Below are 23,930 nucleotides of genomic sequence, written 5' to 3'. Positions count from 1 at the left end.
TATTTAGAGAGTCTAACAATCAGATTATACACATTGAAAGATGTAAAAGGGGTAAAAATCGGCTGTGAAAATCATCAAAACCAAGGAAACTCCAGGCAAAACCCATGAAAATACTTCAGGGCTCAACAGAAACTCCTCGATTCCCAGTACTAAAAGATACTAAGACATTTACACACACACACACATAATTATAAATCTGTTAGTAAATACTTATTCCACTAAAGGAAATGCTCTACCTTCAACTGACACACAACACAGAAAAGTGTGAAGCTAAATTTCAGCTCAAATACTTTAGGGAAAAGCTCCTAACAGTGGTTATCTGGAGGAAGAGATAAGAGGGGAACTTTTATTGTCTCCATTATCTATTTTGATAAGTTTTAACTTATAGTGAGCCTATAATCTTATTAAATAATAGTATTAATTTTGAGGTATTAAAAAAGCAAAAAAGACATCAACCAAAGGAAAAAATATACCAAGGAGCTAACTACTCAAAAGGAGCCCCTGGGTAAATAGTTTTGAAGCAGGAAGAGCAATAATAATGTGAATAACTGAACCTTATTTTATCTGTATTATGACACATTTTTATAATGCCAAGGATTTTTGTTGGTTTTGTAATATAAGCAAGATTTAGTTTCTTGAAGAATAAAAGGCAAGAGAGTTACCTAAGAAAGTTCTAGAATGATTACTGATGAGTGATTAGATTGCATTTCTCTGGGTATCATCATGAAAAAGGGTAAACGGTTAGCAGTGTGCAATGACTTTAAGGGCAATCTTATTCAGAATCAAAGTGGCCAGACAGCTTCCTGCAGCCTTGTGATTGTTATTTCTCCTACATATCTCTGAGACATTTAGACTTAAGTTTGCTCAAAGAGCTTAGGGATAAAAAAAGGAAGCGAGCACATGGCCTCTCTTATTATTGTATTCTGCCATCAGTGATTCTTGGAGTAGCAGGAAGGACTTTGTAGATGGGCTACAGGGGCTAGAATTAGTAGCAGAAAGGGACATAGTTAAGGTGGAACAGTTGTCTAAGCTTTGAATTCTTTTGCTTTTTTAGTTTCTTGCCGCCTTGATGTAATCTAAATACAACTTGGCTTCAAAATATCTAATCACAGATTTTTTTTACCCCAGTTCTGTTCTAGTCTTTTTCACATATACCAGTACAAACAATTCTGTGAACCAATGAAAACTGCAAGATTTTCTGTCCAAAGACCAAAAAAAGCTTTGAGAGTCAAAAAAGCTTTGAAAAGATTGACTTACCACTGGATTTAATTTCTCGGACATAATTACTAGGGAACCAGCCTGTTCTCCCATTTAATGTGCCTTCCCACCAGCCTCCTTCTTCAACTCTAGTGACATAAATGATGTCCCCTTTACAGACAGACAGCTCGTCTTCATTAGTCTGCTTAAAGTTGAATCTCGCCTTTACTATCAACTGGTGACTTCCATTTTCCGTCATCTCCTGGAGAAATAAAAGTCACACCAGATTAGGTACTTATGTCAACGAGGCTGGGGCAGAAATTCTATGAATTTAGGCAAATAAAGTAGGGTGACCAAGGATAAAACCCCAGGTCTATCTCAGTCTTGAATCTTTAACTTAGGAATGGGCCTAATGTAGGTAGGCCTTTCGGGGGCACAGGCAGTGAGAAGAAGGGGATTAATAAAGCCCTCAAAATTGTAGGCAAACTTTTGCATTTGTGAGAATGTGTATTTTGGAGGGGGTCATGCCTTCATCTCCTTGTCCCCCACCAGTAGATACTACTTTTATTTTTTTGGCCACACCACTCAGCTTGTGGGGATCTTAGTTTCCCTACCAAGAATCAAACCCAGGCTCCCCTCAATGGAAGCATGGAGTCCTCATCACTGGACTGCCAGGGAATTCCTGAAAGATACTTATTTAAATGAGCTAGGAAACAAAGTAGATTAATAAACTATCCCACTCTGCCTGTACCCAACACTCAGACAAAGTCTTACATAATTACATGACCATGATTAGGTACTAACCTCATCTCATAAAATCTGCCTCCCACCTCCCAATTACTAAGAATATCTTAAATTGGCTAAGGCTTAGTCATATGCAAAGATCAAATATCCCATAGTTACCCAAGTCAGGAGCTCTTAACCTGTCACAGGTCCCTGAGAAGATGATGGCACAATGTGCCTTTACCCAAAACAGAGACTAGAAAGTTCAGGGAGAAGATTTTGCATACAATTGGAGAGGGCCCAAGAGGTATGGAACCATACAGTGTTCATCAGCTTCTGAAAGGGATCTCTGATCTCAAAAGGTTAAGTGCTTTGGAAGTAATTAAAGTACTTTGGAACTAATAGCTCCTGATGGCTTAAAGCAAGTGGGTGGATTTTGACAAGGAATAAAGGTCTCAAAAGAACAGAAGCTAGGGTGCTTCCTTCCAAAAGAAAGCTCCCATTAAGACCAAATGCAATGATAACTGAGCCATCCCAATACAGGAGCTCAATAGGAATGCAAAGAGAAAAAGAAAATGGCAGTGATGATGATGAGAGCAAGTAATATATATTGATTGCCTGCACTGTGCCAGGCACTATTTAGTTCTCTAATAAGCCGGGGGCGGGGGCGGGAGCGAGGGGTGGGGGCTGGTGACGGGGAAATAACAGCAAACTTCCCTCAGGAAGTTGGACTGACAACTGACATTTGCATAGGGTTCTCAGTTGCTCAATTCTAGAAAGGGATGGGCTTCCCTGCTGGCTCAGACAGTCAAGAATCTGCCTGCAATGCAGGAGACCTGGGTTTCAATCCCTGGGTCAGGAAGATCCCCTGGAGAAGGGAATGGCTACCCACTCCAGTAGAAAGGGATAGAACTTTGAGGCTTCAACCCTGACTTTCTGACTCTGCGGCCCACATGCCTTTGATGTGTTCCCTTGGGCCAGCCTGAATTGGGGTGAGGTTCCAAATTCATTTTATCACAACACCGCAAACCAACAGGATGGTATGTCACCACCTATGGAGATGTAACCAAGATAGCCATCGAATTTTACAGATTTAAAAACAGGCCAGGGGAATTGGGGACCATACTTACCACTGGCTTTGACTGCCTCTGCAGTCCTGGAGCTGTGCTAGAAACTGCTCCCTGTGGGTTTGTCTGAGAACTATTAGCAGCGCTAAGAGAAGAGGAACGTCGACATGGCCTTTCTGAGAGCTGATCTGTGAAAAGAGGAAAAGGCACCGTAAAGAGAGGCCCTTGTGTCAGAAAAACGTCTCCAGCAAAATATTATCTTTCACGGGACATTATCAAAGGCAATCTGACCAAACTTCTAAACTGTTCCATGATGAACATGCTGAGCTTATTTCATCCCCCCTCCCCTCCATTGCAGTGGCCAACTTCTCTTTCTTAACCTTACTGGCCATTGTTCTCCAGTAGAAAGAAAAACAGCGACACAACCACATTTTCTCTTAACCCATTTCTCTACAACACTTTGCTCCTGAACCCGTTGCAACAGTATGCCCTGTGATCCCCAGCAGAACTATATTGGGTACCAAACAGCTGTCTGTGGCTCTTATTACTTTGAAATATTTTAAATTTCTCGCTTTGTTTTTTGGCCCATAACTGAGTGGTTCTTTTCTTCCTCACATGGAGCAATGTGGCACATATAATGTCAAATCTCCCTTTGTGCCTGGGGGATGGGAGAATAAGAATGAGAGGGAATGTGTGTCTGGGAAAGATGCAGTCTTGATACTAAAATTTTTTTAACTCAAATTCAAGAGTCTTTTCCTTGAAACCATGTGAAATTCGATCAGCCCAGCGCTGAGTTGGGTGTTTTCAGAATGCCCAGAGCATACTAAAGGGAGGAGTTGGCTTCCTGACAAATTCAAATGAGAGTTCTTTTCCTCTCCATTTATTTTTAAAAGATATAAACTGCAAAAGTCTAAAGCCCAAACATTCCCTAGGCGACAAGCTCAGTATCCAAGTAATTTCCTTGATGCTGTGGGTTTTAACTTTCACCTCCTTGTATTTTATAAATATCTGTGGCAAGGGAAGAGACTGTAAAACTTGCTAGGAGAGTTTGGCAAAGGAACATATAATTTGTATGGCATAATGTTAGAATTATACGATCCTCCCTGCCCAGAACTGGATAGTTGTCATGTGTGTTAAATATAGTTACTTGAATTAGCTGTACTTTCTGCTATACGCCTTGCAATAGCGCCAAAGCATTTTCTTCCAGAAAGCAAAAGAACAACTTCAGAGAAGTATTTTTACATTTATTGCTATTATATACAGCTCTTTTGACTAAAACTGTAATTACTTGATAGCTTCCAAGATGCCCCAGCCTCTTTGGCACTTGATTATATTGTCTGTTCTTTAATTGTTTCACATGGGTAAGTTGAGTCTCCCTAAATAGATGGTAATTTTCTCCAGGGCGGGGACCACGTCTTACACTTTCTTTGTAGCACCTGGCAGTGCTGGGCACACAGCGTGTTGACTTTTCAGTGTTTTGAGCAGCAAGAACCAAGTTGGAGCGTCGGGGCTCTAGAGTCAGTGAGATGTGGGTCTGAATTCCAGGTCTGCTGCTTACTTTCTGCTCGAACCACTATGGGCCTGACTTTCTTCATCTGTAATATGGACCTACTACTGACACCTACTCCACCTACTCCCAGGCTTGTTTCAAAGATTGAATGGGACTACCGATGGCTCTTAGGACAGTCATGACCCATGGTAAGGGGTCAACGCATGCTAACTATGGTTATTACTGCCCTGCTCTCAGTAAGATACTGTATCATGGAAGGAATGAAGCTATCCTTTAAGGTTATCATCATTTGGTTCACATGTACTAGGATTTATATTTATTTCATTCTGCCAATGTGATGGGTACTAAACATTTAAATAAATGATGTTCTTTTCTCTCACTATGAACCTGAGGTTTCATTTCCAGTGCGAGGTTACTGAAGGGTTCCTTAACATGGACAAAGACATACTGAAAACTATGAGAAAAAAAAAAAATGTCTCTGGCGGGGAAAGGGAAGTAACAGCTGCATTTTGTAAACTTTATGAAAAAAGGAACTGATCTTTTTCCTTTTAATTTTCTGCCTGTTATACTCAGGGGTCTATTTGATAGCTTTGAATGAAATTGTTTCTTGATTCTTACTATATTAAGGGCATTAGAAAACATCTGTAATAGTTATGTTGAAATCCTAAAGTATGACGAGTTAAAGCATCTGGCACCCACTGGGGTTCTTTTAAGGGGAAGAGAGAAATCTGTCCCAAGGGCACAGTTGTGGACATAGTCGGATCCTAGAGGAATCAGAGACACATGAACCCAAACATGTCACCCAGGCCCCCCCACCCATCTCAAGCCCTACTTACCTTCTGTTGCTTTGTTGACAGCTAAAAGAGTGTGCAGAACCTTGGAGAAATTGACCCCTGCATAAAGGTCCTCAGGATCAAATATCTATGAGAAAGGAAATTGAAACTGTTAAGACACTGTAAGTATTCAACTCAACAAACCAAAGTATCAGAAGGCTACTTCCTCCAGCTCTCAGGGGAAAATAATGTAAAAGCCAAGACCCAAACCTCTGTATACCGTTGGGAAAAAATGAAAGCGGCAGCAAAGCCGCCTAATGACATATGGCAGCCATCAGTGAGTCAGAGAGAAGCAGTAATGGGAAATGAGAACTACGCCGAGTGCAGCGCCCACCAGGAAATGCACAGACCTGCTCTTCTGACCTGAACCCATCAATACTCTCGGCCCAGTTACCGGAAACCCTGTGCTAGGTTACAGTCAGTGCCCATCAACTACCGAAGGAGGGGGAGCCCTTGTGACACCCTTCCCTCAGTACACTTTATTCACTGTGCTCAGCCGGGCGCTGTCAGCACTGCCTTCCTCACTTCTGCCCATCCTCACTGTGGCCACACACTGGGTCCCAACTTCACACTGCCCAAACTTCCTGCCTAGGCCTGCCTCTTGCTCCCAGCCTCAGTGCCCAGTTTCTGCGGCTTGATCTTGCCCCTCTCAGCTCATCTTCATGGATCTGACCCTTGGCCACTCTGAGCCTCTAGGTTCTTCCTGGCCTTAGGTAACTTTTCCGGATATGACCTCTGCCCTTCCTGGTATTGCTCAACTGCTGGCAGCAAAACATTGAAGAAATACAATATTTCACATGGCCAGTTGTAACCATCATTCTGATATCCCCTGTCCCTAGGGAAGATACCAAGCAGTTACTGTTTTAAAGACAATTGTTCATTTAAAAGTGTATTCAATATCTTGTAATAACCTATCATGGAAGTGAATCTGAAAAGGAATAGATCTATAGATGTATAAGTGAATCACTTTGCTGTACACCTGAAACATTGTAGATCAATTATACTTTAGTAAAAAATAATTTCACAAATTTAAGAATAAAATTGTAAATGCTTTCAATGTATTAAAGTGTATGGCGATGTCTTCTAGTCTCATAAATGTGTATTTGAAACTAGAAGTCTGCTCAAGGACAGGCTCAACCTATTAATCTGCCAGTCAGTGATACAGATCTATATATGGTTTAGTGGCTAAGTCTTGTCTGACTCTTATGACCCCATGGACTGTAGCCTGCCAGGTTTCTCTGTGCATGGGATTTCCCAAGCAAGAATACTAGAATGGGTTGCCATTTCTTTCTCCAGGGGATCTTCCCAACCCAGGGATCGAACCCACATCTCCTTCATTGGCAGGCAGATTCTTTACCACCGAGCCACCTGGATTCCCAGATCTATATACATATCTATTGTGCTGTGCCATGCTGTGCTCAGTTGTATCTGACTCTTGCTACCCAGGGGATTGTAGCCCACCACACTCCTCTGTCCATGGGATTTCCCAGGCCAGAATACTGGAGTGGGTTGCCATTTCCTTCTCCAGGGATCTTCCCAACCCAAGGATCAAACCCACATCTCCTGCATTGGCAAGTGGATTCTTTACCACTAGCACCTCCCTCCAATGCTTAACCAGAGGCCCACTTTCTGGATGGAAATACACCTTAAAACATTTTGTTCCAGGATGTCAAGAAGTTTGTATCCTTTTTTTTCCCCCAGTGTGGTGATGGGAATAAAATGTACCTTTTCATGTGGGGCATGGTTGGTAATGAGCCTAAGATTCTGAAGGATCTGTCTTCCCTGATGGGAAGGTAGAGACATTTGTTCCATTTCTAATCTGCATGTTTTCTGGGAGCTTTGTCAAAATCCAATTTTGTCTTCTTTGTGTACATATTCTTTAAGACCTAAAATCTGTCTCTTGAGTGAAAATATATAGTATCCGTTTTTTTTCCCACATTTGGGAGGGAGGCCGTCCATGTAAACAATATATGCAAATGTGGGCCTCTTCTGAGACCCACAAGTCTTTATTCATTTAATCAATGAATGTTTTGCATTCAAGCTTAAAATGACTGATGAGCCCAATCACATCTAAAAATGAGATTCTAATATACTTCTAGCAAAGGGGAGATGTCAATATTACTAAAGAGTTAAAGGACACTACAATCCAAATATGTTCCTGAATGCTACAATCTAAAATGCAAAGGTTTCCAGGAATAAATGGATAGGCATTCTGTTTTAGTTTGCCAAGACCTGAGTGAACAAGATGCAACAGACCCTAGAGACACTATCAAGTATCCCATGGGATTCCAAACTTATTGTATCTCCCTTAGAAGTGATATCAATGGGAAAGTGTTAATGACATGTAAGGACTTCCCTGGTGGCTTAGATGGTAAAGCGTCTGTCTACAATGTGGGAGACCTGGGTTCGATCCCTGGGTCAGGAAGATTCCCTGGAGAAGGACATGGCAATCCACTCCAGTACTCTTGCCTGGAAAATCCCATGGACAGAGGAGCCTGGTAGGCTACAGTCCATGGGGTCACAAAGAGTCAGACATGACCAAGCGACGTCACTTTCAACTTCACTTTAATGACATGTATGCCAAAATGGTAACAAAGCAAAAAAGTCCTAGTGGGAGTGTGAGCATGTGTATGCACATGGATGTGTGCATTGGGTAGATGTGGTGGAGATGAGTAGTGTCTAAAATAATAAATGGATGTAAATATTTGCAGAAAAAGACTGAGAACTGTGATAAAAAAAACCTCCACATTTCTTTTGAGGTTGCTCCTTATCCAGGTTAATTGACCTCCTATAGGCGACCACACTGGCAATATTCACTTGTATTAGTTGTTGTTTAGTCGCTCAGTCATGTCCAACTCTTTGCAACCCCATGAACTGTAGCCTGCCGGGTTCCTCTGTCCACGGGATTTCCCAGGCAAGAATACTGGAGTGGGTTGCCATTTCCTTCTCCAGGGGATCTTCTCGACACAGGGATCAAACCCATATCTCCTGCATTGGCAGGCGGAGTCTTTACCACTGAGCCACTAGGGAAGCCCACTTGTGTTGGTACTTGGCCGAATTTGAGAACAAAGACACTGATCAGAAAATGAAACATGCATCAGCAAGAGGTACTGCATCTGCTTGAGGGAAGTTCCTGCACTATACACAGTTCCCTTTTTTAGAAAACCTCAATACACAAGAATTTACCCACAGATGCTGTTCTGAAGCACTCGGAACTACACAGGAAGAAGTTGGAAGCGGCCTCTCGGGACTAGTAGAGAAAGCAAAGCCAGAGGGTTATGATTTCTGAGCCAATGGAAAGTTAGACAGAACCATGTCACCCTCCACTGCACCACACCCTCATGAGCCTCACATGGAATAATACTGAACATTCCGTCCCAGACCTTCTTCCTCGCTCTTGAGATTGGTCACCTACTAAAATGGAAATACTGTCTACAGAAAGTGCAATACCTTGAGCTGCTATCAGTCTTTTACACCTTAGTGGAAATGAGAGGTGTGAAACCAAGTTTAGAGATGATGATGTGGAGAAAAACTAAGGGCACTGGCATCCATCTGGGAAAAAGCAAGGGAGACTCCCCCACCATGGAGAGGGTATGAGGTAAGTAGAATCCAGTACAAGTCACTTGCCTAGGATTAATCCCAATCATTTACATGTACAAAATGGAGAACCAATTCCCGTTTTCTATCTGCAAAGCACTGGGATGGTGAAAAGGTAATACAAATTTCTGCTCAGATGCTATATGCGATTTCCCAATACAGTGGCCAGATGACACGCATCTCTGGCTCCTTTATGAAAGCTTCATGCACCTGTTTAGTGTCTCTGGTATGAAACTGAGCTTCAGATTAGCTGAACTTTTTAAAAAATTTTTTTTTGGTCCACACAATGCAGCATGTGGGATCTTAGTTTCCCGACCAGGGATTGAACCTGTGTCCCCTGCACTGGAAGCATGGAGTCTTAACCACTGGACAACCAGGGAAGTCCCTAGCTGAACTTTCTTGATACTTATTTTGGTGCAGAAATTAGCTGCTTAGTTCCAGTTGGATCTGTGAAGGTCGAATGAACAGCAGGATTCCCTCCCTCCATTCACCACTACTGTGAGACAGACAGGAAAGAAAAGATTGCTTCTTAGACTACAGCTCAACGGTTTCAAGGTCCCAGGCCTGCCATGGAATGAGGCAAGGTTCAAGAATAACAACAGCAAAAAAACATTTACTCTACACTGGGTAAGCAATGGAGAGACAAGGAGTAAAGTTCATTAAAGATTTTAAGTATTTACATAGGGCTAGCCTAAGGTCTAATCCTACATCAGCAGCTGAAATCAGACAAGGCCCTTCATTTTTAAATGTTTCCCCACATTTTTCCATTTTGGATATCCACAATGACAGCAAAACCTATTTTCCATCCACTAAACACCAGGTGTTAATTCTGAACCATTGGGGATCTGCCAGTATAAGCTGCACAGAAGTTAATATTTATATGGCTTTACAAATAGATCCTTTTTGGAGGAGTTTTCAATTTCAACATGTATGCTATTTTATGACATCCTCCCTAAACTGACAAAAGTAAGGAAGCACAGAAGACACTCCCCCAACCATTTGGTAATCTTACTGCTACAATTTCCTGACTTACTGAGCCCTTGCTATGTGCTATGGGCTGACACCATCCATTCATTGCCTTTGATCCTCCCAGCAAGCCTGTAATCTAGGTACAGTTATTTTCCCTCATTTTATAGATAAGTAAATGGTGACTCAAAGTAAGTAGTTAAGTCAGAAAGCAAGAATGTGATGGAATCAATAAAAATATACAAGAAAGTACTCTGAGGAGCATTTTAGCCCTGTATGCATACTCGAAGTTTTACTGTGTGTGTGTTAGTTGCTCAGTCATGCCCTGACTCTTTGCAATCCCACGGACTGTAGCCCACCAGGCTCCTCTGTCCATGGGATTCTCCAGGCAAGAATACTGGAGTGGGTTGCCATTCCTTTCTCCAGGAGATCTTCCTGACCCAGGGATCGAACCCAGGTTTCCTGCATCGCAGATAGCCTCCTTACCAACTGAGCCACCATGTTTTCCTGACATTAAAAAGATGAGAATGAAATCTGTGAGTCTGTACATGAAAAGAAATCCCTTGCTGCTGTCAATACAAGGAGTACCTTTACCACCCGCAGCAAGTTGGTTACAACCTCTAAGTCAACTTAGTTCAACTAATTGTGACAAAGAGAAATTCACCTGTATGAGAAGACTGTCTCTGCAGGGGTTTACTTAACTCCTGTGCTGTCTTTCTCATTTCAGGGGGCAGCCCTGACCCAGCAGGCACCTCGTCGTGTTTGCCAGAAGGGGTTCAGGGCTGTACTAAGTTACTCCTGTTTGTTCGTCTGGTTCCATCATCCATATACGTTAAGCGTTGGCTGACGGGGTGGGGGTGGGGGTCGGGGTGGGGGATCCGGCCCATGGTTACAGGTCATGCTCTAAGCATCTGCGTTAACCAGTCATAGCCCCCGCCACATCCTCGTTAAGACAAGAAGCCATACCACAAACCAGTTCAGAACTAGGTGATGCCTCTAATGCCATGTGGCTTCAGTACCACTCAGTGCATTTCATTTAAAGCTAATTCGGGGTTTGAGGGGATCACAATAGACTCCATCACTCAACTATTAAAGCCTAATCAACTGCAAAGCAAGTGATTCAGTGAGACCGCATGTATATAGCTTATGTTTCAGGCCCATTTAGAAAAAGAAAATAACTTTTTTCAAATATTTTAGGAACATTCCATCTCTTCCTTGTTCTTCTTGTTCTTATTGAATAAGATCTTAAATTAACTTAGACCATCTTGAATCCCATTCTCTAATCCTCACAGCTGAGCACACTGCCTCTGTTAACCCCTGAACTTTGGAGGAAATGTCATTACGTCGTGCGACAGAGCAAGCACATCTGAGCTGCTTAGTCATATTTCACTGGGTGGCAGTGCTCCTGGTTCTGTAGACACGACCTGTGATGCTTCTACCCAGCTCCTCCTGAAAGCAGTCACCCAGTCAGCAACAAATAATCCTCTCATCTCAGAAACTGGACTCACTTTGATATTGGTATTCCACTTACTAGAATACAGGAGTTAACATTTCTACTCTGCTTGGTTTTAAATGATAACTCTTCCAATCTGATATGGTGCAAAGCCTGCTCGCCACTTCTCTCCATTATTTCCTTCCTTCCTCTACACTTCAGCCATTTAGAGAACAAGGTCTGACTTATGCACGTAGCTGCAATAACATCGGTGTGCTGAAAAGAACACCGACGTGAGGGTCAGGAAGCCTTGACTCTAATCCAAGATTTGTCACTGCGGGGCAGTTGTGAGGACTCAAGGAAAGCAACACTACTTTCTTTGTGTCTCTGTTTCCCATCTGGATGGTGAGAGATGTCTTTGACCAAAGGAGCGCAGTAAAAAGGCCTGCTGATTCATCCTCTGAACAGGGGCTCCCAAAGGCAGCATCTTGGCTGGGTCCCCAAGGTCCAGAATCTGGTCTTCAAATCTCAAGGCTCTTGAAAATAGACTCACATTAACCACATTCACAAAAGGCTAATACATAAAGTGAAAAGCCAATGTACTAAGTTTTCAAAAAATGAACCATTAAGAGGATTGGATCCTTCCATTTTATGGCCTAGATCACTCTCTCCCAACAGAGAAATCTACATGGTAAGCCAAATTACAATCAGAAATTTGTTGGATAATACAGAATCAGAGCAAAGGGAGTCTGCAGTATCACAGCCTAACATAATTAATACCTGTTTACAGCCGATTTTTTTTTCCAAAATGTCATTTTTAAATGGTTTATTTATAAATTCTGGCTCTATCTTCCTGCCAGTGCTTTGTGGGACTCGCGTTGCAACTGGGGATGGCTTTGACCATCTATGTCCTTTTGTTTCTGTGGATTTATACAGAGTTACTTTAGATAACTAATATGGGCTTCTTGATGACTTGGACCTCATAATATCCAGAGCCAGGAAGTCCAGCTTCACAGAGCTCCTGTAAAACGAGCAAAGGTCTGAGCATAATTGTTACTGCTCACGCCTCATCTCGAAATCCCAAAATCCACTTCCAGATGGCTTCCTCAGCATCACTGACATCACCGCATCCAACTTTATGATCTCCATTCTTCCTTGTGAGCACATGTTTACGGCAAAAACTACTTTCTCTATGACAGAAATTTATCTTCAGTTGAGTAGCAAGTGTTCAGGAAAGAGGGAAAGGAATGAGGAATAATATGGGCATCCTTATGGAAACAGTCGGAGAAGGCGATGGCACCCCACTCCAGTACTCTTGCCTGGAAAATCCCATGGTGGGCTGCAGTCCATGGGGTCGCAAAGAGTCGGACATGACTGAGCTACTTCACTTTCACTTTTCACTTTCATGCATTGGAGAAGGAAATGGCAACCCACTCCAGCGTTCTTGCCTGGAGAATCCCAGGGATGGCGGAGTCTGTGGGGTCGCACAGAGTCGGACACGACTGAAGCAACTTAGCAGTAGCAGCAGCATGGAAACAGTGCCAAGATTAAAAAGAGAAAGAGAGAGGACAATTGGCTTTGGATAATCTCACCAAAAAGAGAGTAGACGTGAAAGAAAGGAAAAGACAAAATCTCTCTTGTCAATAGCACTTGCCAAGCCAAGGAGAGAAGCTGAAGACCTAGAACCAGCTGCCGCCCAGCCAGATGGCCACTGTGGCCCACCTCCCGCCCCCCACCGTCCTCCTGTGCCTCTGTCACTAGAGCTTACACAAGCTGCCAGTTTTGAAGGGTAGGGCGGACAGACCCTCCAGACCCCTCCCTCCTCCGCTGGAGCATCTGTGCACCGGAGCTGGGGGTGTCCTCCCTGAGCCCTAAGTCCCCACCCCTTCAGAGAAGGCGACTTATTTCTTAGTCTTGCAGATGGAATAAGGAACATATTTTCCCAGAGATACAGCATCATTCCCGCCACTTAGTCTCTGTGACATCTGTAATTCAGTCACATTAGTTATTAAACAAGCCGCTGTAGGCCGGCCAGAAAACAGTCACCGTGTAGCGCCATATTTCTATGGGAAAATCTGCTATGTGTTCCTTACAATAACTTAAAAACAAACTTTTGGAAAATCCATTTTTACACTGAAGGATGCCTGAACATGGGGTCCCAAATCAACATCCTCATCCTTTATACTTCTTCCTTGTCCTTTCATGTAAAGGATAAATTAAAAAGATAAAAAACACCCTAGATATTCCAGGTACTATTTCTTTTAGAACTCCCCATGATGAATCCAGCCATAGGTATAAAGACCATGAGAAGAGGCTCGGAAAGTCAAAGTGCCGAGAGCTCCTGCTGGTTTAATTGTCCAGGCAGTGAAGGAGGGGACTCTCCTGTGAAGACAGGGTTCCCAAAGCCCCTGCTTTCTATGATTTAGGGTCAGAGCCTGAAAACCTAGTAGAAGCAACTGCTTCGCAACAAATTCCATGCACAGGAGAGACTAGTGTTACATGTTGTTGCTCAGTCCTTCAGTTGCATCCAACTCTGCAATCCCATGGACTGTAGCACGCCAAGCTTATATCAATAAATCATCACTCGCTGGTGAACTGGTAAGGTGGACTATCAGAGAAACTTAAATAAGTCCCATGAAGCCAGTTTTTAAAACATCTTCATGTCTGGGCATTGGGGAAGGATGGACTGAGAGTTTGGGATTAGCAGATGCAAACGATTACTTATAGAATGGATAAACAACCAGGTCCTCTGTCATCCCCTTTTCCTCCCGCCTTCAATCTTTCCCAGCATCAGGGTCTTTTCAAATAAGTCAGTTCTTCGCATCAGGTGGCCCAAGTATTGGAGCTTCAGCTTCAGCATCAGTCCTTCCAATGAATATTCAGGACTGATTTCCTTTAGGATGGACTGGTTGGATCTCCTTGCAGTCCAAGGGATTCTCGGGAGTCTTCTTCAACACCACAGTTTGAAAGTATCAGTTCTTTGGTGCTCAGCCTTCTTATGGTCCAACTCTCACATCCGTACATGACTACTGGAAAAAACTGTAGCTTTGACTAGACGGACCTTTGTCGGCAAAGTAATGTCTCTGCTTTTTAATATGCTGTCTAGGTTGGTCACAGCTTTCTTCCAAGGAGCAAGGGAGTCCTTTTAATTTCATGGCTGCAGTCACCATCTGCAGTGATTTTGGAGCCCAAGAAAGCCTGTCACTGTTTCCATTGTTTCCCCGTCTATTTGCCATGAAGTGATGGGACCAGATGCCATTATCTTAGTTTTTTTAATATTGAGTTTTAAGCCAGCTTTTTCACTCTCCTCTTTCACCTTCATCAAGAGGCTCTTTATTTCCTCTCTACTTTCTGCCACAAGGGTGGTGTCATCTGCATATCTAAGGTTATTGATACTTCTCCCCACAATCTTGATTCCAGCTTGTACTTCATCCAGTCAGGCATTCTGCATGATGTACTCTGCATATAAGTTAAATAAGCAGGGTGACGATATATAGCCTTTACGAGCACAAAGCTGAGGGAGGGAGGTGGGCAATGAACACAGGAGTCCCCCCTCTGGCAGTCTCATCCACTGCCTTCCTTAAAGTCCTCCACCCTCATGCCTCTCTTTCTTCTTGCTGTCTGCACAGATGGCACACACATAAGCTCTCAATCAACTCATGTAATACTCTCTACTTATTCTGCAGGGAAAGCCAACTCTTTGCAGCACAGTGTCCCCCAGCCCTGGTCCAGCATTCAATACATATGAGACACTCAATAAACCACCATTCATTGGTGGATTGGTAGGGTGGACTATCAGAAAAACTGAAATAAGCCCCATGAAGCCAGATTTTTAAAATGTTTTCATATCTGGTTGTGGAGGAGGGACGGACTGGGAGTTTGGGGTTAGCAGATGCAAACTATTACTTACAGAATGGATAAACAACCAGGTCTTACTGTATAGCACAAGAAAGTATATTTGATATCCTGGGACAAACCATAAAGGAAAAGAATATTAAAAATGTATAACTGAATCACTTTGCTGTACAGCAGAAATTAACATAACATTGTAAATCAACTATACTGCAATAGTCTTAAATTTTTTTTCATCTCTGGATCCTCAGTGTCTAGAAGAGTGTCACATAGTATGTGTTCAAAAGCTGTTTGATGAATTACAGTTTAGAAGCTTTCACCAATTGGTGATTAATTACAATTGAGGAAAAGGCATTGTCAGGATCACAAGTAAAGGCAAAAAAATATATATATGATTAGCAAAGAAAAAGAATCTATTTCCATATGACTTTTCAGGAAACATCTGTTATCTAAACTAACACACACCTGTGCTTATCCCCAAACTGAAGCCCAGTGACTGTGAGGTGACTAAAGATGCTTCAAACTCCACGGGGATGGATTTCAGTGATTCATGTACCCATGCAATTTCTGGCTTGTCTCAGGTGGTACAAATCTCCTCCCAAAGCACCATGATGTAGGCACTACAGAGAAGGGATGCTGGAAAGAACTGTGAGATGTCACTGTTTGGCTGGCTGGGTTATCTTTTTTTTTTTGAACAGTCTATTGTAAAACAGCTTAAAAGACAGCCACTACGAGCCACATTAACCTGTTTATCCCTTGCCTTAAAACAGAGTCCAAGTCCCAGCAGGGCACAGTGGGACATGACAAAATATGGCAAAGTAACCCAGGAGAAGGAAGAAGCGGTGACAGGCCATTGGCAAGACCACAAATCACACGCCTGAAGTCCCTCTCACACCAGCTAATCTGGGTAGGAAGGATGTTGTGCCAAAGTTTCTCCCACTTTCTTTCTTTCGAGAACACCTTCAACAATTCATTTGGCAAAGACTTTTGGCATACTTTGCTTACTTCTCTATGTGAGTCACTTTTTCAAAATTATGCCCTTTTCAGAGATGCCCATCGAGGCCCAGCAGACATCAATCAACCAATTAATGAATAAGTTAATTAGTTTTCCTCCATCTGACCCCAAACAAGATCTGTGCCTAGGAAACCATCCAAACACAGGAAAGTGGGCATTCAGGAGCTCAGACATCCAAGCCAGCATGAACAGTGCTTTCTGTTAAAAGTCACGTCTCTCAGCCTAAGGTAACCTTGCCTGTGACTGCCTACAAGATCAAGTCCACATGCTTCAAGCCAGCATTCAAAGTGCTTCTCAAGCTGGTCTCACCACTAGCAAGTATGTCATTTCTTACCATCACCTCTATGTATGCCCCAGAATCCTCTGCTTCCTTCACTGTGCCGCTCTCTGCTAGGCACCCTTCTCTTTATGAACAAGTTCCCTAAATCATCTGAATTGTAGCAGGTCTTCGGGGCCCATCCTCCGCCACTCTCCTCCACAGGGTCTTTCTCCAACACTCTACCTTAGTACACAATGAGCTTCTCTTTCCACTCTGTATTATGCTCTAGACTCTGGCAGCATGGCTACCCGGCCAGACATCCACTGCAAAACTCCATGACTATTTCCCGTACACATGCTGCCTTTTTCCACAATGCTCAGCACTTGCCACACAGACGATCCACAAACATTTGCTGACTATTCCTCTTTCCTTTCAACCTAAAATTTAAGTGGCTATTTCTTCCACCAGAAACACCTGTCCTTTGGGCCTACCTTCTCCAGAAGGAAAGGCAGGGGGAGGTCATTTTTTTTTTTCTCATAGAACTTGTTAAATCAGGGCTCATATATTTTCCATCACATGGGAAGACAGATGTTTGTTTTTGAAGAATATGATTGAGAGAAGAAAAGAATGCTGATAAAGCATTTACCTCACCCAAAAGAAGTGCGGTTACTGCATGGGACCACTTTGGAGAATCAAAGTTAGAGTCCTGGATATGCAAATCTCACACTTGAAATTGTAGTGAAATTGACAGAGTTTGGGTAACACAAGGAATAAGAAGTGACCTGAGGACAGGAAAGGCAGAGAAAGGTTCCATATGACACTGTGTGACCTAATCTCTCATGTTTTTCTTTTTCTTTTCTTTTCTTTTTTTTTTTAACTTTTAAAAACATGAAACAGGTGCTCCAGCTTGGTATAAAGAAACTGAGTAATAATACTGACTAGGAGAGACCCAGTTTTCCTGTTAGCCTTATTTTCATCCACTAAAGAGTCACTTCAATAAATTAAGTCAGCTCTTGATAATCTACATTTAGGCTGTTAGATATTCAAGCTATCTAAAATTAATTCTTAACAATTCATCCACTCATTACCCATTCAACAAATATTTACTGAACACCTGGTATACGCCAGGCACTAATGCATAAATTTGTTTTAAGATAAGAAACAAAACGGATGCTATATGACATCTATCAAGAAAAAAAGTCCCTACAAGTATACACCAACTGTCAAACATTATTTTTCATTCTGTTCTCTTTCCTTGAAGGTGATTTTTTAATCCCCAATCCATTCCCAAATACCAGCATATCTTCAAAGAATGCAAGCGGGTTATTTCACAGTAAAAATGGTGATTTACACTATCACAACACACATTTCTCCAAAGAAGTGGTTAAATTTCTTTGGTTAGTAAAATACCAAATTCTCTTGGTTTGCATACATTTCTCAGAAATCATTGGTAAGTAGCCCCAGTTTGCTGGAAACCTAGCCATGAAGAACAGACAAGTTATTAATACAAGACTTAATGTTCCTCAGTGTTGAGGGACTGCTTCACAGGGCCAGCTCTTCATAAAAGCTGTTCACAGCTTGACCCCTTAAAGATGCCTCTTAAAGTAATGCCCATGCTTCCAAGGGTAGGGAAACCTTCATGTTTTGTCTAGGGTGAGACAAGCAAGTCCTTATAACACTTTCACTCTCTGCTTTGCAAACTGCTGCACTTCATCTCACCTTAATTTAATTCTTTCTCTTCCCCATTGCCCTATTCAATCTCTCAGTTGACATGTCTGATCTCTGTAATAATATTCAAGTCCCTAAGAAAGTACAAAGCTGGGATTTTACTCTATTTCTCTAAGCAGAACTTAATTAGGAAGGTAAATCTTCTGCCAAGAAGTCAAATAAAAATGACACGTGACTAGATGTCATCTGAAGCCACACAACCCTCTGTGTGGCAGGGTCCAGTTTGCCAGGGTCTGACAAAGATGGGAACTAATTAGACAGATGTCTGGTGTTGTAAGTCTTTCTTTCAGATGACAACAGAGGAAGTGGCAAGGTCAATGTTGAAATGTAGATAAGGAGCAGCCTTCTGGGCTGAGTGGACATACACCTCCTCTAAAAACGGAGCTAAGCAAAGGCCCTAAGCAATCGGCCAGACCTTGTACTTCCCTTTGGTGCTAGCCCCAGTGTCATCACCAATGGCTCTCCTACCTTATGCTGTGTTGGCAACGTCCTCACCTCTCAGACCGATCCTCGGGGGGTCGCCTCAATTATAGCATACGACCAAATTAGAATGGGCTGGAGCAGGGGAGAACTGGCCAAGATTGTGTGGTCTTAATAAAGGCCTGTATTGTGCTCTGTTGCCCCCAGAAACAGCCTGGATTCGAGTCAACATTAAAACCAAATTAGAGTTGACTTAGATTTAATTCCAACAAAATGCCTTCCTTTTGGTATTATCAACACACATTGAATTCAGAAACTATCTGTTTCCTTTTTAAGTATTACATACCATGGGGGTTTTGTTTGTTTTTGTTTTTTGTATAGAGGCAGTTAATTATTTTTCCCCCTCAACTGTGCCCAATTCAACAGGTTTATTACTTATTTCCTGGGAGCAAAGGGGAAAGGTTTTGTCAGTCATCATCAAAAACAAAAAACCATTTGTTGAATTGTTTCATTCAACTAAAACAAGAAGCAAACTGCTCTGGAGTGGATTTTTAAATTTCAAGCTATAGTAATTATACAAACGAATATCAATACCTTTGTTTTAGAAGACACACCTATTATTTTATCCAGGTAAACATGAGAAACTGAAAATATCCTTTTAAACATTCTCCTAGTTTATGCATAGACTAGAAAAGAGTGAAAAGCTTTCCTGATTTTTCAATTCCAAGAGGAATCCGTCCAAACCGTTTCTATTATTAGCACACAAAATGGTAGCTAAAGAAGTTACTGTGGTTAACAACTGAATAATTCATAGTCTCAGAAGAATTCAGTCGCTTTGTCTTCTCCAGTTCCTCTTTAGAACTGGATCCCCAAACATATTTCGTGTCCTGAGTTGTTATAAAGAAACCCATATACAAATTTCTTATCAACCACACTAAGCACTAAAAACAGCAGCAAGACATTAGGCTGGAGACTTAACAGGAACTTTTATAACCAGTTCATAAAACTCTTAAGATTACACATATATTATCAGAAATTAGAGTTACAGCTTCCAGTTTCTGTCCCATGGCTATCACTGGGCTATAACATCACCAAAATTTAAACTGTCTTTATGCAATCTTCCAAATAAAATATGTAAACACAGTAAATATGACCTACAGATAATTTTCAACACATTTCAACACCCTCTAATCTAAAGTCAAATTATTTTCTGTGATGCGAGACACTAAGAATTTCAAGTTCCGAAAAAGAAAAAAAAAAACCACTTCAATTAGTGAGTGAAAGAGGTTAATAATGTTGGCAGGATGGAGTTCTGCTGTTCACTAGGAGAACAGAGGTCAAGCCCACCACCACTTTTCACCGAAAATTCCCAGAAATGTTCAACTTTGTTTTATCTTTGGAAGAAAGATGTTAAGTATTAAAAAATATGTGGGGATTTTAACCTTCAACTTTATTTTCTAACAACTTTTTTTCCAAAAACAAGCAATCTCTGCCAAATAAAGCATAGAACTGTGAAACAAGATGGCTGGATTTTCTTTTTCCTGGTTTACATTTCATCCTCATCTAAATTCTCAGTGGAACAAGTGTAAAACTTCAGAACCCCAGGTGAAGCCATCATTCCCCAGAGGCCACAGTTTACCCTTTCCTGTCTCCAAGGGCTTTTATTTTATTTCATTATTTATTTCTCTGCACTGGGTCTTCATTGCTGTGCAGGCTCTCTCTAGTTGTGGCAATCGGGGGCTATTCTCTAGTTGCAGTGACTGGGGGCCTCTCATTGTGGTGGCTACTTTTGTGGAGCATAGGCTCTAGTTGTTGAGGCCTGCGGACTTAGTTACTCTGCAGTATATGGGATCTTCCTGGACCAGGGATTAAACCCATGTCCCCTGCATTGCAAGGTGGATTCTTAACCTCTGGACCACCAGGGAAGTCCCAAGATTTTTTTTATGTTAAAATTTCTAAAGCAAATCTTTCTATTAAGCATGATTCCCTTCTTAAATAGAGTTTGCCTAACCTGTCAACAAGAAAGAAAGTGAACCTTTTTGGATACTGCATTGTGATCATTTGTGAACACTAGTCTACTAGGATATATTAAAATTCCAGGGACTTCTTTGATGGTTCAGTGGTTAAGAATCCACCTTCCAATGCAGGGGATGTGGGTTCAATCCCTAGTCAGGGAACTAAGATCCCACATGGCCCATGCTGCAACGAAGACCCAATGCAACCAAAAAACTAAAATACAGCTAAATTAGGAACTAATTAGATGCTAATGAGTATTTACTCAGTGCCAGGCACTAGTGTGAAGTGCTTTACTTCTCTCATTTAATGCTAAGAGGTAGCATATATCTGGAGAAGGCAATGGCAACCCACTCCAGTACTCTTGCCTGGAAAATCCCATGGATGGAGGAGCCTGGTAGGCTGCAGTCCATGGGGTCGCTAAGAGTCGGGCACAGCTGAGCGACTTCACTTTCACTTTTCACTTTCATGCAGTGGAGAAGGAAATGGCAACCCACTCCAGTATTCTTGTCTGGAGAACCCCAGGGACAGAGGAGCCTAGTGGGCTGCCGTCTATGGGGTCACACAGAGTCGGACATGACTGAAGTGACTTAGCAGCAGCAGCAACATATATCTAATAATAAGAAAGTAATATATATATACCTAATATTACCTAACACTACCGTGAAGAAAGGGCTTCCCTGGTGACTCAGTTGGTAAAGAATCTGCCTGTAATGCAGGAGACCTGGGTTCAATCCCTGGGTTGGGACGATCCCCTGGAGAAGGGCATGTCAACCCACTCCAGTATTCTTGCCTGGAGAATCCCATGGACAGAGGAACCTGGCAGGTTACAGTCCATAGGGTCACAATTGAGCGACTAACGCTTTTCACCATGAAGGAAATTGTCATATACCTCACAAGTGGCTACCTCAGGTCAGTTCAAGTCTAAAACTCAAGCTCTTAGCCTTTGCACTACTACACGACTTCTCAAGAACAAAGGTTCCCTGAGCAGGAATCAGACCTAGACCAAGGCGGAGAAAGTTAGAAATTCTGACCACTAGACCACACAGCATGTGTTGGGTTACCTGATCCCATGCCAAAAATACCTGGATGGTTATGTTTGGCAGTCTGCTTTTTTATAGTTTGTGTCTCCTGCTGATTTCATTGCTTCCATGTTTCACATAGATATAGACTTTCTACCATCACCAGCAAGTAGAATCTGGAGCAACCTCTCTTCTCCCTTTATCACAACTTTCCATTTAGATGCTGTTTTCCAGTTTACAAAGTGCTTCCACATACCTTATCTCATCTAATCTAATTTGCTATTTCTAATCAGTTTGGGGATGAGCAACCAGATTACCCATAATTCCAACAGGCTTTGATAAATAAAAGCAATTAGGTTCTGACTGAGGGCTTAAGGGAGACTCCTAGGAATGAAGTGCACATGTCCAAGGACAAAGAGCGGGCATCTCTTTTGCAGCCCAGACCTTGCCTGACCACTCAGTCATTCTAGCAATCATTCATTTAATAAACATTTACTGAGCACCTGCTATGTGCCACGTTCTGTCATGACTGCTGGCATTACAAGGATGATCAACCCCTAGTTCCTGCCTTTGAGAAGCCCCGAGACTAGTAGAGAGAGAAATGTAATCACAGATTACCATGCTGAGAATGGGCAGGCAGCAAAAAGGTAGCCGTGCACAAAGGATTATGGGAAAATGGATGCTAGCTGCCCAGTTCAGCAGAGATTTTCTAGACGATCCAAGGCTGATGAGGTTCTCAGCTTGGTGGCAGACTCTAGGGGTTGCTGGACGGCTGAACTCTAAATAAACCAGGGAAATAGTTCTCGACTCTGGCTACATATTAGAATCACTTGGGGAGCTTTCAAAACCAAATAATAAGACCACTTCGGAAAATTTGGGGGCAGCACTTACTCAGGCCAAGCATACACATACCCTATGACCCAGCGGTTCTATTCCTATGTATAAACCCAGCAGAAATGTGTACCAGAAGACATACACAGGGATATTCATAGTAGCATTGTTCATAGCAACCCAAACTGGAAACAACCCAGATGTCCATCAACAGGTGAATGGATAAAGAAAATAGGGGACATCTACACAATGGAATACCACTAGCAATAAAAAAGAACAACGAAGCACAGACTCTAGGGCGCCTGGGCTCAGTAGCTGTGGCACATGGGCTTAGCTGCCCTGAGGCATGTGGAATCTTCTCATACCAGGGATTGAACCTGTGTCCTCTGCACTTAGCAGGCAGATTTTTAACCACTGAACCACCAGTTCCAGATGTGTTCGGTTTGTAAGGATCCAATGAACTTTTTACTCAGGACTTGCGCAGTTTCCTAAATTCATGCTGTACGTCAATATAAAGTTTACTTAAACATTAGAAAAAAAGAAGAAATAGTGAGGAAGGCCTGGATCTCACTGCAGACCAATTAACACAAAAGCCCAGTGTGGGTAGACCCCAACATTTGTATTTTTTTAAAAACACCCCAAGTGGCTCTGATGTACAGCTATGTCTGAAAACCAAGGCTAGATGTTCCCATATTCTCAATAGCTCCTTTGGGTTAACAGCTTGGCACGTGGCAAAGGGAACAAATTTTGAAGTAAGGAACATCAGTGATTACATTTTGGCTCTGTTTTGCACTGGCAGTGTGTGGCATTTGTCTGGATCATCCCCAAACCTCAGTTTCCACCAGTGTATAATGGGCACAATATCCTCTCCCCCCTAGGATTGTTGTGAGGATGAAATGAAATAATATACTTAGAGCACCTAGCACGCAACCTAGAACACAGTATGTGCTTGAGAAATGGTAGATACCCAACTCCTCTCTCTCCTTCAAGTCTAAGTTCCTAAGTCTCAGCCCAGTGATGAGCAGATCGCTGCAGACGAACAAAACTCACACTCTCCGGTTTCTCCTCCTGAATGAGTTTCTTTGTAAAAACTGAAGTAATATTATACCTGGGCTAGTGATGTCAAATGAATGTCAGACATTTCTGGGCCCTGGGGGCTCACTCTGTTCAACACTGCTACCCCCAAAGATGACTGGAGAGGAGGCAGACCATAGATCAATACCAACCACAGACCCTCCTGTGGAAAGCTTTGTCCCTGACCTCACCTCTAGTAACAGTAACAGTACCAGTCCTGTGAGCTGGCAAGAAAGAACAGAAAGAAACAGTAGCTTGGAAGACATACCATCCAGGATATGTACCAAATGAGACACTTTTGTATCAAATGTCACATTGGCATAAACACAAAGCAGAATCATGGGCTGAGAGCAGAAGATTCGGGTGAGAGTTTTGATGACACCACCCGTCA

At 42.4% G+C, this 23,930-nt stretch overlaps 1 protein-coding gene across 13 annotated transcripts in view; it reads right to left on the bottom strand.

Annotated features, from left to right (window-relative positions):
* Window positions 1-23,930, bottom strand: part of ARHGEF6 (Rac/Cdc42 guanine nucleotide exchange factor 6) — a 117,142-nt gene that overhangs the window by 79,215 nt on the left and 13,997 nt on the right. For 10 of the 13 annotated variants that reach the window (XM_070290673.1, XM_070290672.1, XM_070290674.1 and 7 more), the window contains 3 exons: window positions 5,334-5,418; window positions 3,051-3,175; window positions 1,258-1,459 (listed from right to left, as the gene is read on the bottom strand). In XM_070290673.1, coding sequence (XP_070146774.1) covers window positions 1,258-1,459; window positions 3,051-3,175; window positions 5,334-5,418 — 412 coding nt within the window. Of the gene's footprint in view, window positions 1-1,257; window positions 1,460-3,050; window positions 3,176-5,333; window positions 5,419-5,540; window positions 6,017-23,930 lie in introns of those variants that run through there. The other 3 variants (XM_070290678.1, XM_070290680.1, XM_070290684.1) reach the window with 2 other exon arrangements.

This window comes from Ovis canadensis, chromosome X (assembly GCF_042477335.2).
Source record: "Ovis canadensis isolate MfBH-ARS-UI-01 breed Bighorn chromosome X, ARS-UI_OviCan_v2, whole genome shotgun sequence".
Taxonomy (NCBI): Eukaryota; Metazoa; Chordata; class Mammalia; order Artiodactyla; family Bovidae; genus Ovis; species Ovis canadensis.
The sequence above is the reverse complement of the archived record's forward strand: the minus strand, read 5'-3'. Positions and strand labels throughout refer to the sequence as shown.